This window comes from Hydractinia symbiolongicarpus, chromosome 6 (genome assembly GCF_029227915.1).
Source record: "Hydractinia symbiolongicarpus strain clone_291-10 chromosome 6, HSymV2.1, whole genome shotgun sequence".
In the NCBI taxonomy this organism is placed as follows: domain Eukaryota; kingdom Metazoa; phylum Cnidaria; class Hydrozoa; order Anthoathecata; family Hydractiniidae; genus Hydractinia; species Hydractinia symbiolongicarpus.
In genome coordinates, this window is record NC_079880.1 from 8,694,920 (window position 1) to 8,712,209 (window position 17,290).

The 17,290-nt window shown below is 34.2% G+C and overlaps 2 protein-coding genes across 2 annotated transcripts; one reads left to right on the top strand and one right to left on the bottom strand.

Moving 5' to 3' along the window:
* The first annotated feature begins 1,866 nt into the window (after positions 1-1,866).
* On the top strand, positions 1,867-8,419 carry LOC130647933 (UPF0602 protein C4orf47 homolog). The gene is made up of 7 exons (XM_057453939.1): positions 1,867-2,005; positions 2,784-3,003; positions 6,077-6,290; positions 6,763-6,865; positions 7,593-7,669; positions 7,868-8,040; positions 8,311-8,419. The coding sequence occupies exons 1-7, from the start codon at positions 1,912-1,914 to the stop codon at positions 8,363-8,365; spliced, it is 936 nt and encodes a 311-aa protein (XP_057309922.1). The 5' UTR covers positions 1,867-1,911; the 3' UTR covers positions 8,366-8,419.
* Positions 8,420-9,177: 758 nt separating this feature from the next.
* On the bottom strand, positions 9,178-15,422 carry LOC130647934 (elongation of very long chain fatty acids protein 4-like). The gene is made up of 4 exons (XM_057453940.1): positions 15,187-15,422; positions 12,078-12,205; positions 11,151-11,369; positions 9,178-10,197 (listed from the first exon to the last, which is right to left on the bottom strand). Exons 1-4 carry the CDS (start codon positions 15,200-15,202, stop codon positions 9,847-9,849), a joined length of 714 nt encoding a protein of 237 aa, XP_057309923.1. The 5' UTR covers positions 15,203-15,422; the 3' UTR covers positions 9,178-9,846.
* Positions 15,423-17,290: the final 1,868 nt, after the last annotated feature.

Here is a 17,290-nt window from a genome sequence, read left to right on the forward strand (position 1 = left end):
TCCTCTCTATCAAGTCTGTCCTTATAACCTCCTGCCAAGTCTTTCTCGGTCTGCCTCTGGGCTTTGCCCCAGGAACTATCAAGTCTCTACACTTTCTTACCCAATTATCCTCCTCCATTCTTTCCAAGTGCCCCAGCCAATTCAATCTTCTTATCTGGATAACATCTTTAATTCTACAGAGACTTAGCCTGCTTCTTAGCTCATCTGAACTCTTTCTGTCTCTCAAACTGGCATTACACATCCACCTAACCATTCTCATATCATTCCTTTTTAAACGGTCAAGATCTTCCTGCTTCACTGCCCATGTCTCACTACCGTACAACATAACACTTCTTACACAGGCCTCATACAACCTACCTTTTACCTCAATTGACAGGACTCTGCTAGTCAATAAAGGAAGTAACTCTCTAAACTTTTTCCAAGCAGAACCTATCCTGCAAGTAACACTTCTTCCAACACCCCCTTCACTGCCCAACATATCACCTAAGTAACAGAAGTTCTTAACTACCTCTAACGAGCCACTGTTGTACATCATTAAAGCTGGAAATACTTCATTCTCTATAATCTCACCTTTGCAACGCTTGCATACAAACTGTATGCCAGCTCTTAACCTTCCTTAAGTAATATGAACAAACTATCAATATACTTTTAATAAACCACAAATGTCCTGGTTGAATAAGAAAGGCTGATGCAAAAGCTTATCATGCTTAGAGAGGAACCTCGTTTTGATTTAGAATTACTTACATGACAGGGTTCGAATTAGAAAAGTAAATTTGGCACATTATAATAAAGGAAACGACTATCTAACACCTTATATCAGTTACCATTTTTCTATCGCTGTTCTTCATTTTTAAATTTCAAAAACGCGATCTAAAACAGCTTTTCTATTGCCTTTCTTCGTTCTTAAGTTTTTAAAATGCGATCTAAAAAAGCTTTTCTATTGCCATTCTTAAGTTCTTAAAATGCGACCTAAAAAAGCATTTCCATTGCCACTTAAAAATATTTGATTCACAGATTGCAAATTACGAACTGCTAATTTGAACCAGGCATGACAGTAAGGTTTTTTTACTGCATTTTTTGGAAAGTGCCTTAATTAGTTTACCATGAAAAGACTTAAGTATGCTTTGCAGGCACTGTTACTTTGACTCACGATTCTACACTTTGTATTCTAAATTTATATCACTTTATTATTTATTACCATACTTATAGGGTATCTGAAAATCAAACATTCATCTCAATTCCTAAAGATTTAGCATGTTTAGTCATTTAGTCCTGGAATTAATTATATTGGAAATTATATTGACTTTAATGATTATGTTGAAATTTCAAAGATTTTAACTTCCTAGGTAGGGCCAAAGAATACAAAAACATGCAAAAGATTGGATCAGTTGATAGTCTTACACAAGTAAATGTACTTTTACAAAATGAAAGTATCATAGTTCTAATGTACTTATATGAATTTACTTTATCATCTGAATTGTAAATTATTATAGCAGACTGGTACAGTAAGGTTGTGTTCCAAAAGAATTTAGGACATATTTCTCTTGTTCATATGTTACTGTTACACTAATTATAAACATGTATTTGTCTTTTAGTTAGTTGTAACAACTTAACTTCAATGTAAAACTTCTTCTAGAATTTTGATTAAAAACCCATATTTTAATACCTGTATACGTCTGTCTGTCGCGCAAAATGGTACAGCATGTAACGAGACACACAATACAGTATAAAACCAGTGAGTTTTTTTATGGGCTACGACTAGTTTGTAGAGTTTTTTCCAGTCAATATTTTTGTCTTAAATATTTAGGTCAGAAAATTTCAGTAATTTATTTTAGTTAAATTTGATTGAATTTGTTCATGCTCTATATGTTAGAAAATTAAAAAAAAGAAATATATATATTCACATTAAACATGACAGAAGCCAAGAATGACTTAACTCGGATTGGCTTATTCAGTGAGCTTGGTTATGTCTCAATTGGAGACCCATACACCAATGTCAATAACAGTAAGTTTTTTTTTTACTTTTTTACTTAATACTGTCTTAGCATTTTAGCATGTTGTTAACTATGTAGTGTGATCATAAAGCCATGTATCCATTTTATAGGCTAATTCAGTAAATAGCAAGGTTGGTATGACTTTACAGTGTATTAATTTTTCATACTATATAGTGAGTTCTCATGAAACACATGTCTCGGCAACTGATTTTTCACTAAGGCAGAACATCTAGACATTACATTTAGGAGGCAGTAGATAAAGTAAATAAAACATATTTATTTCTATTTTTTAAGTATACAACACTTTCGACATTTGTGCTGATAGAAAAGATGATAAACCAAGAATGAGCACATTTGATTTCATTTGAATCCTTAAATTAACCATTTGGGACTGATTTACAACGAAGTATATATACATGCTTTTCTTTTTCAAGAATATATACTCTTTAAGAAAATTTAAGATGAAAGTCTAAAAGTGAAAAAATATCCTAAGAATGTGCTCAACTTAAAATTTTGCTTGCATCCTAAATGGAATATAAGAAGGAAGAAATAGTTTCATTTAAAGTGTTTCCCTATAAATGCTAGTTGACTGTCTGTCAGTTAAATTACAATGGGGAGATTTGTACACTAATTCTAAAATATTTTGATCTTAGCTTTTCTAAGGATATACTAAGATAATATCAGGATGATTTTCTCTATTCATATTTAACAAAAAAAAACACTAAATAGTGTGTAAGTCTTGTAACTGCAGGGAGACTTATTACAAACACTGTCCACTCGCCTGTTTAGAGCCCTTTAATGATGTTGCTCACAAAGGGAAGCAGATGTTACCAGGAGGTAGCAAGACAAAAAGTGCTTTACAAGCAGGTTATTTTGACAAGAACTTCAACAGAATAATGCACGGTGAAGGTTATTCCGACCCGGTAAAAAGACGTCGGCAAGAACGATTAGACAAAGCGAAACAAAACTTAGGACACGCATTTATGCCTAGTCATGCTGGAAAGGAGCCGTGAGTGTTTGTTTTTATTTTACACTTCTGAGCTGATTTAAAACTGATTTAGAATACCTTACTTGTATTAAAATTCGCGCTGTACTAGAATTCGCGCAGACCTAAGGTGCGCGAAATTAAGACTGAGCGAAAAATAATCCGCGCAAATAGCTTTCCTATCACAAACTTGGAAGTCGCTTAAGAAACCCTAAATTGATATGTAATTTAGTAACAGTTTTTGTAAGTAAAAATTTGAGATAGTTTTCAGCTGGTATAGTGACTTCTTTTCTGTTTTAAATAAAATTAAAATTACAATGAAACCTCTTCTTCTTCGTCTTCGTCTTCCTCCTCGACCTTTATCTCCAGCGGGATTTTCTCTGGCTCAAGGTAATTTTCGAGCATGAACCCTTTCATTTTTCGGAAGACTTCGTTACTTGAATCTCCTTTTCCAACACATAATTTAATTGGTATTTCCAAGCCCCCTTGAGGTAAAGGACTTCTGCGGAACTTTGTCATTCGTACTGTTGCATTGATCACACCGTTGTATTCAAGGTAGAATTTGCAAAAGCGGGAAATTTCTCGTGGAAGATGCCCTACAATTGAAAGTTTCTCGATCTTTCCTTTGATTTGACAGTATAGTCCTATGAAATATGGGTCAAAAAGGTTAGCTTTATCCCGTTTCACGGTAAGCCTTTGTCCTAACTTTGGTAACCAAATCTTTCGGTACTCGTGAAATCCTCTGGAAGCACAATCAATAACAAGATCATGATCATCTGAAGTCAAATGTAAGTCTTCGAGTTCCTGTGCTCCTTCAACTTCACTTTGGTCTTGAGCCTCGCTTTTATTGTAATCTTTTCCATCTTCAAGATGGTGATCCTGATAAAAAGAGGCATGTTCTTCTTTCTCGCATTTCATGCACAGTGCGACTTTGCATTCTGTCCACCCAGGGTAACTTTCAGATGTTGGCACAGAACAATTTAAACTTCTGTTACAGGCAAAGTCACCACACTTTAAGCAGAGATATTTTGTCATAGCTTGACAACCGACGCAGTTTCCCTCAGCCATTTTTAAAATCACTTGTCAAAATGCAACGTGATTGTTTTCATCCGAGGATGCAATTGCATTGCAAAATCGAACGAAAATTTCTTTTCGAACGTAAGATGTCATTGCATTGATATGTTTGTGTTATGGTTTTGTCTTTCTAAAACAGATCTCCGTTGAAAACGTAATCATGGCACTTTTTAAGTATTTTAAGAAAATTGAAGATACTGTCTCAGAGAGTGCACAAGCTAGTGGTCTAGGAGATTCTGAACAAAATGAGGTTCAAAAACAGTTGCAGATGATCAGCGAGCCCCAACCAAAAAAGAAAAGGCAAAAATATGGCGATTATGACAAGCTGCAGCGTGCAGAGATTGGGAAATGGGCTATAGTTTATGGCATACGACCTGCTGCAAGAAAGTTTGGAGTCCCTGAATCTACGGTTCGAGGTATCGTCAAAAGCTACAAAGAAGCCAAAACAGATCAAGGGGAATTGAGAGAACTGCCAAGAAAGCATCGTGGTGCTAAACCCCTTCTTCCAGCCGAAATCGATGAAAAAGTTCTTGAGATGATCAAAAACATGAGAAAAGCTGGATGCGCAGTGAATTACAATATTGCTATAGCCATTGGAAAAGGGATTGTCTTGGCAAATGACCGTTCGCTGTTGAAGGAAAATGGAGGTCAAATAAACTTGGATTTTTCTTGGTGTCAATCAATTTTCCGACGGATTGGTTTTACAAAGCGACGTGCAACAACAGCAAAACAGCCCGTGTCTCCCGGTTTTTTGAAAGAGATGGGATTTTCTTTTCATCGTTCTATTAAAGAACTCGTCGATGCTCACGATATACCTGACGATCTAGTGATAAGCATTGACCAGACACCATTGCCATTTATTTTACTCAGCAAGTATACAATGGATAAGAAAAACGAAAAGTTAGTACCGATAGCTAACTCTGCTGATTATCGTCAAGTAACAGGGACTTTCTCAATCAGTCTCTCTGGAGTTTTCCTACCGATGCAAATAATCTACCAGGGTAAAACAGCCCGCTGCCATCCTACATTTGACTTTCCCGAAGAGTTCAATATTACACATAGCATTAATCATTGGTCAAACGAAGAAAAATCAATTGAGCTCATCAACAAGGTTCTCGTACCTTACGTCCAAAAGAAGAAAAAAGAGCTTGGTTTTCGTTCATCAAAGAAATGGCTATTGATTGCAGATGTATTCAAAGCACAATGGACTGACAAGGTCAAAGATCTAGTCGAAAAACATCATGGAAGGATGGTTCCAGTTCCTCATAATATGACAAATTACTTCCAACCACTTGACCTTACTGTCAATCGATCATGTAAATCATTTTTACGTGACCAAGCACAGACGTGGTATGCTGAACAAGTGCAAGCCCAGATCGCTAATGGAATTGCACCAGAAAATGTTTCTGTCGACTTGAAAATCAGCATTCTCAAGCCTCTACATGCTAAATGGGTCACCAAATACTATATATAATTCTTGCAAGAGAATTGAATTTTTAGATGACCGAACAAGTAAATTTTATAGGAATCAAATTTCAATTGATGTTTAAATTTAAAAATTTATTAAAACTTGCCAAAGAATACTATGAAAAAAAAACAGTTGCAGTCACGCTCTAAATTTTAGTCACATTCTTTCTGAATAACATGATAACAACGCATGCATGCACAGACCACAAATCCTACACAGCTCACCTCACACATCTTTGAGATCACATAGCCTGGGGTCTAAATTTTCGCTGTAATCGTTGTAATTAAATTTGTCAGATAACCTCCAAAACCGGGAAAACTACGAAATCAGCCAAATTTTGTGACTTCGAAGCATCTTATTACGTGCATATTTTGACAACTGATTTAATTTTGCGGTAAAATTTGGCGATTTTAGACGAAATTCGCCAATTTCGTCAAAATTTATACGCATAAGGTATTCAAAATAGTATATTTCAACGCTGATTTATTTTGTAATCTCATATTATATGTCCGATTAGAATCCAGAACTTTAATTTATGGTGCTCTATTTTGTTAGTTCTGGTGCAGGCAGCCATTATGGAACTTTTAGTGGTCCAATACCTGTTTTCAGTCCAGTGACAAAAACTAGGAAGGATTATATATCACCTGGTCGTAATTTCATCACGAACCCGAGTAAGAATGGAACTGGTTATGGTTACGTTAATGTTTTGATTGGAAAGCCGCAAACGTATGCTTCTGAACCGTATGATAGAGCGAAAGAAATAATGAAGGTTTGTTGACTTGGCTACCTTATTTAGACACATGCCCACCTTTTAGAAATACGGTTACCTATATGGACATATGGCTATTTTATTTGCAGAAACTTTCGCAAGTGTACAAATGTGTACAAATGTTGCACTAATAATTCGCGAAATTTATCTAGCTAATGTTTATCTGATATTAAAGTTATTAGATCAAAGAAATCCAGAGAATTCTGATTTTTTTTGTCCTCTTACTTCTCTAGGTATTCATTACTTTCAATTTCTTTACTGTGTAAATTATTTGGATTCCTAAAAAAACTAATAGTCCAATATTATAAATATTCATTTGCGAAGAGATATAATTCTAGTGTTACTGAATAATGTTTTCACCTCGTGCTCTTTTCTTAGGGTTGGGGTGTTCTTATACTTAATATCCAATCCATTTTTAGTGTCGATATGATCACAACCTTACTTATAGATGTTGCTTATTTGTTAATTTTAGAATTCGCATAGTCAAAGCAAGAAAAAGATGAAAGGTGGAGCGTTTAAGCTAAATCTCCATCCCACAGCTTATTTTGATAATAACCCGTACAAGACAGACAAACGTAAGCATAATATAGCTGTTAAAATAAATTTCTCGTGTTTTACTCCGCATGTCATTGCTCACGCTCCAACATTACACCTTGAAAGTAACGAAATTATAGCCCGGATTTTTCTATGGCTATATGTTTCTTAAACTGTAATTTGCCACGAATAGATTTCATCGTGAATTTTTATCTGGCCGTCAATGCAAGCCGACTAGTAGTGATTCAATAACTCTAACTCGAGAGACAAATAAGAACATGCTTTTCAAAGATAATGAATTCCTAATAACAAAGTACTACATGTTTTACTCAAAAAATTCTATGAAGTCAAGTCCACTGTACACATAGTAAGAAGGTAAAGGGACGTTTAACGTCTTCGGTAATTCCATCCTAACTGGCTGGTTCGCTATCCCCTCCGACTGTAACTATGTTACATTACCGCCACAGATACGTATAGCATTGCTCTAACTTGCATACCTAACGCACAACCTGGTTCACGGTCAGTAGATGGCTCCAAATGGCCTGACGTGCGCCGGAGTTGGGACTCGAACCTGAAACCTCATAATTACAAGCCGAATGCGCTACCACTGCACTATGTCCGCTGATGTCTACACATTGGCAAATAATGAAAAAGTGAAATTTCAAAATAAACTGTGAACTAAAATTGGGATTCTGCAGAAAAGAGTGGGTGGGGAAACAACCATATTTCAAGCACGTATGTTTTGATCAATTATTTGTATTATTTTAGCAATGCCACCATACAAAGAAGTTAAAAAGGTGAAACAAAATTTAAAACCGTTTCAACCAAGCTCGCCTGGGAAAGAGGTGAGTCTTTTCGCGCATATTTTATGTTTTCCACCATATTTTTTTGCCGCCATTTGCTTTGTTTATCTAAGTAAGTGCTTTTGTCGAAGTAGATGAGGTAAAGTGTGAATGAGAAAAGGTAAAAATTGTTAGAACGCTTCGTTAATGTCATCTTGTTTCGCTTTTACTTTTTTTTATGTTTTTTGACTTTTTTTGTAGATCGGCGGTTCGAAAGCTGGTTGTTTTACGCAATACCCATCGCATTCAAACGATCCATATGTGGTGAAAAAGCGTTCATTTCGTGAAAATGCTGGACAAAAAAATATATTTCGACCATCGCAAGGCCCGAAAACGATGCCAACTAGATCAACGATTTCACAGAATGTCGAGAGGTGTGTATGACAAAAATTATAATACCCGTGTCTGTCTGTCACGCAAAATGGGAACCTCATTAGCGAGACACACGAGATGCGGTATAAAAGAAACGTGCGAACCCGTGGACTTATCTACGAGTTACCAACTAGTAGGATTAATTTGTCCACGCTGTCACACCTGAGTTTTTGACGTCACTCGAGAAATTGTTAATTGTTTGATATAGGCGTTGACAAATACAGGTGTCGCCAACAGATTATGTGTGAAATTTTCTTATTTTTTTCTTATAGGCGAATTAACAGGTTGAACTTCAAGCAAGCTTCATTAGCACCTATCTCAATTTAAATGTCAATTTTATTTTTGTATCGTATAAATATATATATATATATATATATATTCATTCCACTTTATTTGATATAGGCTATAAATGATCCTGAGAGTTAAATTTCTTCCGCGCAACTGCTTTAAATAAATAAAAATAAATATTCGGAGTAGCGGACACTGTTGCTGAGAAATATTTTGTCCAGTCATTAAGTGTTCACCTTTTGGTATTATTTAAGGGTTATTTACAGATACTAGCAGTGCTTATCATGTATGGGTGCATGGGTCTTATTTCAGATGTAGAAGAGACGATAGCGCAAACAACTTGATCAACAAAGTAGTAACAGCGGCTTTTTTGTATGAAACGTATAACGTACTGGAATTGAAATATTCATGTCAAGTAATATTGATAATGTTTAAGGTTTTTCCAGAGAACAAACGGTAATTAATGTTTTTAGGGTCCTGCAGACACCTAGCTTAAAAACGTGCTGATTCAGAAAAATTTTGGCTTTGTACTATTTAGCAGAAAATATCTCCTAAAGGGAGATCGTCAAATAGAAAACCTTACCTCTGAAGTCTACAAGTAAATCTGACAAAATATATCGTTTTTTATTGTATTCTTCTTGCTTGTACAGGAGACCAGTACACAAGCGAATTTTTTGTTATTCTGGCCCTCCTTGGCAAAGACCAGGTGACCTTAACATGTTTGTATATTTTACGAAAACTTTTCCCAGGTGTTGCATATCTTTTCAGATAAGTTAACTAACGCAATTGATTCAGAAAGTTGTAAGTTAAAAGCGTTAAAACTTTTCGTGTTGTTTCAGATGTTGGTACAAAGAAGAGAAATAAGTTTTCTTGTATAACAAAAAATTGAAAATCTTTTGTACAACCAAAATCTCAGGTAATAATTCAAAATACTAACTATGAAATACATGGAATAATTATTATTACAAAAAAAGTTGTATCTAAAAATTACCCACCACTTAGAACCCAGTGTCAAAAAAATTTAGACGAAAACAAAATTACGAGCATGCTTGGGTTTAGTTTTTTTTTTCACAGCCACAGAAAAATAAAAAAATGCGTATAATAATAATTAGCGGTTTTTTTGTCAAAAGAGAAGCTGTGAAAAGCTATTAAACTATATCGAACTGTTTTTCCATTTTAAAATATTGCCCAACTATGTCAGCTTCAGTCCCTCCAAAAAACAAGCAACTCGAGTCTCAGCCAGTACCTTAATTGTACTAATTTTCGCGGGTATTTAAGTTCGCGACCCAAATTCGCAAAATCATGTATCCGCGAATTATTATACAAAATACCATTCAAATTAATTATTAAATTAATACCCACAAATTTTCTTTTTTTATCGACCCTTGAAATTAGTTAGACGTTCTTAAAGAAAACGTATTCAGCCCTAAATTATCAAATTGGATAATAATATACCTAAATACAAAAAATCACCTACATAAAAAAGTAACATTGTTTCTAGTTTATAAAAAAACATTTCATTACGTCGACTTCTTAGCATCAGGTTTCTTCTTGATATACGCGATGTAATAAAAATGGCCGAACAAAATCATCATTGAACTTCCGTACATTATCGAGTATATACAAAAACCATGATGTAAATACCCTTCGATGGAAAAAAATAAATCGAATACAAATTGCGCTATTTGGAACTGGGTCAATCTCTTTTTCCACGTCGGCTGTTGACTCGATGAGACAGCTGAATTAGCATAATACGCATATAGGAAGATATGAACAACAGAGTTCAAACCAATCACGATCGCCACAGGAGGGAAAGGGGCGTAAATCCAGGCGTAGTTACCGAGGACGAGAATGGTGGAATGGTGGAAGACCTATGAAATTATGTACAGATGTTTTATGGTTAAAATGGAATACTAGTCGTTAGCCCGTGGAAAATCCACGGGTTCGCCCGTCGCAGCTAAGCTACCATTTTGCGTGACAGACAGACAGACAGACGTATACGGGCATTATAATATAGATACCGTAGTTTATCATTCCTGCCAGACTGAAAAAAAATCCTGGCTCTCCGATAATCCCGCATGCGCGATTGAGGATTGATGACTTACTCCGTCAGAAAATATTTCTTAACTGTTATATTTTGTTGTTATGTTTCATTTACAGGATTTGATTGCTTTTGTTACTTCTTAATGTTAAGCCATATTATATTTTCTTAACACATTTTTTTTATAAGAAACCAAGCAAGCGGCTAACTAGTAAAAGTATCTTAAATTCTGAGATCATTTTACTGGAAAAATTTTTTATTGTATTTGGAACTGTTCATGAAAATTTAAAAATACCCGAATTTCATAAATTATAATAATTATCACGTCCAAAATTTCATAATGGTTCTATGCTCTTTAAATAAGGATATTCAGATAGAATATCAAATTATCATGACAAAAATAAAGTTTTTAGAGCAATAAAATATTCTAGTTGGAACATAATTTAATTTACAAAAAAATATTTTTAAAACGAGGCTATTCTTAGAAAGCTCTATATGAAAGTTATATGAAAGCTTTGCCTGTAATTAGGTAATTTGTTCTTCCTTTTAATAAGGAACTTAGGGATGAGAATTATTTTTTAGTATCGACTTCTTTAATTAAGTTTGGCACAATTAGGAATTTCGGGAAAGGTCTATTGTATCAAAATTTAAGTTTGTTTTCACACATTCAGAATTAGCAATTTGCAATATACTTACTTAGTGTGTATCAAAAATGATGATCCTGGGTTTCCAAACAGAAGTTTTGGGCTTATGTGTGTGTATACAAAAAGGGTACAAACTTACATGCAGAAACGAAATTTGTCTCCATTTGTGTCTTAAAATCATGAACAGCGTATCCAGGAGTTCAACATTCTTCGACACTGTGTAGACCATTAAACCAGTTTTCACATAGTAATTTTCAGTGAATGCGTACACGGCACCAGATATAATTGCGCCATAGAAAAGCAAGCCAGCTGCAACGACGCTTAAAAGAACGCAGACGATATTGTAGACGATCATCACCTATGAAGAAACATAACAATTTAAAAAGAAAAGAACGAAATCTATAACTAAAAATCAAGAAATCAAGGGTTGGTCATCAAATTTCGCAAAGATTTTTGTTATTATAAGCATTTGTTCATATATATACATATTTTTTTATATTAGAACAGTAGATAGGAAGAATAAGGCTGAAAAATAAGAACAAAATAAGAACAACGGTAAAACCGTTTTTTCTGAAAATGAGCAAGAAACATCGTAGAAATACTGGTATAGATTATATATTTGTAATGTACTGTAAATTAAAAATGCTCAAAATATATGAACAATTTCAGGCTATAAACAACAACTTTGAAGTTAAATTTCCTGGGTTTTACACGAAATTTTTACAAAAATCTAAAAAACGAAAAACATTTTTTTATAAGAAATGAGCCTTAAAATACTCAAAATATTAAAAAAAAATTAAAGAAAATTCCCAGCTTCAGCATGATCCAATTTTTGGAGGCTGCTATTAAATTACCATATTTTAAAACACAACACAATCAAGTTTTTTGTTTTAAATCAAATATGCATCCTCACAAAGTTCTAATAAAAATAAAAGATGTTTTCAATAAAATAGATAACTATAACTTCAAATGTAACTAAATTCGAAAAAGTTAAAATTGAAGAATTAAATAAATTTGCATATTTAAAAGTAGTAGTACTTAAAACCAAACAAATTTTTCTACCAACCTTTTTCAATTCAAACGGGGCGTACAATCTTTTCCATACTGGAATCAACAAGATAGAGAGAAGATACACCACAAATACTGGAAATGACTGCAGCTCGTATGTGTTCTGGAAAAAGTAGGTCGCTTTTTCTAGAAAGAAATAATTCGAATACATTTTAGAAGAAACCGAGCATGTAGTTCAGTTCAAAAAAACTACAATGACTTTGCTGTTAAAGGGAAGTTAACACAAAACTGTTTTTTCATATTTGATCCAACTAGTCCTTAAAATCATAAAAATGTAATTTGAATGCTGAGTTTTCTTTATAAATTAGCTTCTTTGTGTAGATCTTCAGCTATAAATTAGTATCAATAAACAATACAACACTTGGTTAAAAACCAATTTATTTTCGCCATTTTTTTTTGTTGAAAATTGTTTTTTAACCAAGTGTTGTATTGATTATTGAAAATTAGCTTCTGTTTCGCCTTAAAGAATTGTCTTACATAACGTGTTTTGTACTAAAGTGTGTGACCGAACAACAAATATGATATATATGTCTTAAGAAATAAAAATCAAATCTTGCATGTGTACTATAGATTATATATATATATAATGTGTACTATAGATTAAATCTCTACTGTCACATTTAGTATTTCTTTAAAGACACACACATATAGTTTTAAATCTATTAAAATATACATGAAATATTTATTTATTTATTACAGGCAACAAAAGTAACAAGTATTCTTGAAATTGTTAGCTATCTCATTTTATACAAACAAATTGAAAGTTTGTGTTATTGTGACAAGGAATTTTTCCAAAAGTTAAAAAATTTAATATTTTACAAGCTTCATTCTTGTTTAGTGATATATTTTGAAACAGCTTGTTTTATTACCTTGATTATGTTTTATGCATTTTATGGTTTTCACCAATTCACCAACTATTATACTTAAATAGGCACTGTAAATTAGTGATCAGTTACCTCTTAGAGGCGATTCTGTTTAATGTCAATAACATTTTAGAATTGCCTTAAGCATGTGGTCTCACTTGAGCTACCAGGAATGGAACATTCCAAGAACATCTCAAAATAGGAAAATTTCAAGATCAAGAATCAAACACATTGTAAAATCCACTCAGATAGAAAAACATGACGAACAGCAGTGGCTAGTGATTTGCTTAGACATAATTTATAGTCCTTTGGTAAATAATTTTGAGTAAATTTTGGGTTTTTAAGTTTTTTTATGACATCATCAACCCATGGTTTATATAACACAGCAAAATTTTAGCTTTCCATTTTCTATATTCTTCAGTGACGTTAAGCCGAGAATGATGATGATGATGATGATAATTTGAGAAGATTTAAGGACTTTTAAAGAGATTTTTGTAATTTTTGAGGAGCTTTTGTTAATAAATTAAGGAGATTTGAGGAGAAAAACTTGCACTTATAAAAATGAAGAAAGGCACAGACTGCCATCTTATGTGATGCAATTTGATTAAAAATATAATAGCATATACCACCCTATTCTCACCACCTTCCTAATATTGCCACCAAAAAGAAAATATGTGATCTATGCCATCACTTTGTCTGTGAATTGTTGTTTTACTACAAAAAGAAGCAGGAAACATCTAACTTCAAGATTCAACTCCATCGCATATTAAAATGGTCTAATTTTAAAAGCACGAGGGGCAATCTATATTAAGAAGATGCATAAAACAACACATACCAAAATAGAGAGCTCTAAACTATTCAAATTACAACATTATACGTTTACACAATTTTTGTATTCTGAAAAAACATCTGAATTAAATTTTGACACTTATACATAGTGAAAAAACCTGTTTTCAAGTACCGGAAAGATAGAACTTTATGAATCCATAACAATTGATGCAGTTCCAGCGGGATATTTCTACAAAACTCTAGAAAAGTGGCAAGATGGTATACACTACCTAAAAAGGATGGCTTTTTTGTGGCAGAGTCAAGTTAAATTAAAAGCGCAGTTTTGCATTTCAAAAATAATCCGAGCCAGGTCATGAATAGTTCCAGGAAGTTCGGAGTTATTGGTCTTGAAGGGCAAATTATATGAAAAAAGTTGCCTGAGCTCACCTTTATATAATAAGGGTTTTTCGGCAAGTTGGCACTCTCATGTGTCATTTCGATATTTATTTCGGAAAAAACGATGTGTGTCACCCATAAATCTTTGTTGACTAACACTGAACTTGTGTATTCTAATACACTCAATCATAGTGCCATGTTTTTCCTGCGCGTGCATCATTAACATTAAGATTACGTAATGCTATCCCAAAAAGATGCGTGCGCAGAAATAGAGGTAACGAAGAAATAGAGGTAACGAAAACATTAGTGCAGAAAAAACATGGCTAGCATAGCAAAAGAAAAAGGACGACTAACTGCTGTGTTATTGGATGCATGGACACCTAATACTCCTTGGAAAAATGAAATTAGACTAAATGTGCAATTCACGAGTGTTTATGTCATCATTCGTGCTTGTGCGAAGCACCGTTCGCTAAGGCACAAGTTATGGTTCAAATTATAGTTAAAAGATCGCTTTCTCAAAGCATAGATTAAATGTCTACTTTGCGTATATAATCCATTTCTGAATTTAATTTGCTAAACAAGCAGTATGCAAAAGAATCCAAGCTTTAAATGCATTTTTTATTTGTGTAGAAATTAAAATAAAATTGTGCCAATACAGCATGTTAAAAGATATTGTGAATAAATGTTGAAACCTTAATTTCCACCACGTTTTTATTGTGGATTTTTTTGTTTCCAACGCTTTCCTCCATGTCTGGTTAGTTTGCTTACATTTTTAACTCCATTTCTGCGCAAATCTGGCATTAAGTAATCACTTAGATGCACTGCAAGTAAATATTGGGACTGTGATTCCATGTGTCACATGATGTTAGCTAGAAAAATTATTCTGGGAACCTATGAATGTCAGGATTATGCTGGACACTTTCAACTGTCAACTGTGTAGCTAACTATAGCTAGCTAAATAGCAAAATAAACTTTCAATACCTTTGTAAGGTATTGAAGCTAGCTTAGATCAACATGAATAGTTACCTAGGTACAAGTATAGTAGTTTGTTCCGTTAAATAAATACAAAAGGTAAGGTACCTGGTAGAGTTGTCATTTTGCTCTTTGAGCCTCGGTGATTTCTTCACCTTTACAGTTCACATGCGCTCAGTGTAAAGCTTCATTGGGGGCAAGGTCCAATTCTGGAACCACAAGGTGATAAAAATGGCGGAGCGGAACAAATCCGAATCGAAACCGAAAGTATGCCGTTCCTCTCTCCCGGGGGTGTATTTGTGTATGTCTTTCCTTATTTGAGTACAAAAAAACATTTTTATTAAGAAACCGAGCACTGGATCTTGAAAAAAAACTACTGCACTAACATTATTTATTTGTGCACAGTCACAAGAAACAGGTTCTTGTGTCTTCGTTCTCCATTTTTAATTCTAAAATTCAAAAGCTTGTTGACAGACACGTTCCCACAGGCAGGCTCACCAAAAGGCAAATCAAAACCCAACAAAAACCATGGATTACTTCTGCCATCATAAAATCCATGTCTATATATAGTTAATCCATATATAGTTTTAATGACTTTTTTACATCTATGGCAAATTTTATTAGGAACAAAATTCCACCTACATCCAAGAGGTACTCTGACTACCTCAAAAACCCAAACCCAGACTCAATTTTCTTATCACCTGTTACTTAAGAAGAAATCATCGGGATTATTGGCAACATCTCTCCAGGAAAATGGACCAAACAGTATTCCAATCAAAATTCTAAGATTGTTGGAAAATGATATTTCCAAACCTATATCAATTTTGATCAATCTTTCTTTTGAATCTGGTATCTTTCCTAGATCTTTAAAAACATCCAGAGTGGTGCCTGTTTACAAAAACAAAGGTTCTTCTATAGATGTGTCAAATTACAGACCAATCTCATTATTGTCAAACATTGAGAAAATCTATGAAAAGGTTATGTACAACAGAATCATAGGCTTTCTCAACAACCATGATATCCTATATCCCAAACAGTTTGGATTCAGAAAACAGCATTCAACATCACAGGCTGTGCTTACTATAGTTGAACGCATTAGACATTGCCTTGACAAAGGTGAGCTTGCCTGTGGAGTGTTTGTCGACTTACAAAAAGCTTTTGATACTGTTGACCACAAAATCCTTCTATCCAAGCTAAATCACTATGGTATTCGGGGAAAAGCAAATGATTGGTTCAGGTCTTATTTAACTGGTCGTCTCCAGTATGTCTCAATGGGGGAATTCAAATCTCAACTTAAAGCCATTCTACATGGTGTGCCTCAAGGCTCTGTTCTTGGTCCGCTGCTGTTCTTGTTGTATATTAATGATCTGCATAATTGTATCAAATCGTCAGAGACCTATCATTTTGCTGACGACACTCATCTGCTGAAATTCTCAAAATCACTAGAATCCCTTTGTAGAGGGATGAATGCTGATCTTAAACGCCTTGTGTGTTGGCTTAACGCCAACAAAATATCACTGAACTCCAGCAAAACAGAGTTTCTTGTATTTAGATCCCAATCTCGTAGGCTTGAATTTTTACCTTTTTTGATTCTATGCGGTAAGCGCATTTATCCTAGCAAAAGTGTGAAATACCTGGGTGCTCATGTTGATGAACATCTTTTCTGGAAGTATCATGTCTCATCTGTGGCTACTAAACTTCAAAGAGCCAATGGGATGTTATCTAAAATTCGTCACTATGTTCCCCTAAAATCCCTGCTAAACATTTACCATGCTATCTTTAGTTCTCACTTAAGCTATGCTTGCCAAGTATGGGGCACTCGAGACACCACAGTAGCCCACAGAATACTTACCCTCCAAAAGGCTGCCCTTAGGCTGATCACCTTTAGTGAACCAAGATCCCCATCTTTGCCTATATTTGCAGAACTTGGAATTCTTAAATTCTTCGACCTAGTTAAAGTCCTTAGCATTCAATTTATCCACAAATTCCTAAACTCTAACCTCCCATCTGACACCTACCTCACTCAAATTTGATCGAATCTCACACTCTCATGAAACTAGATGTAACACAATTGGTTTGCTTATTGAACCAACAGTTAACACATCGACGTTTGGATCTTTTTCATTCTCTAGAATCTCCACATTAAGGTGGAACAATCTGCAAAGAAATTATCCTGATACTAACCTCACAAACTGTAAATTAAGCACAATCA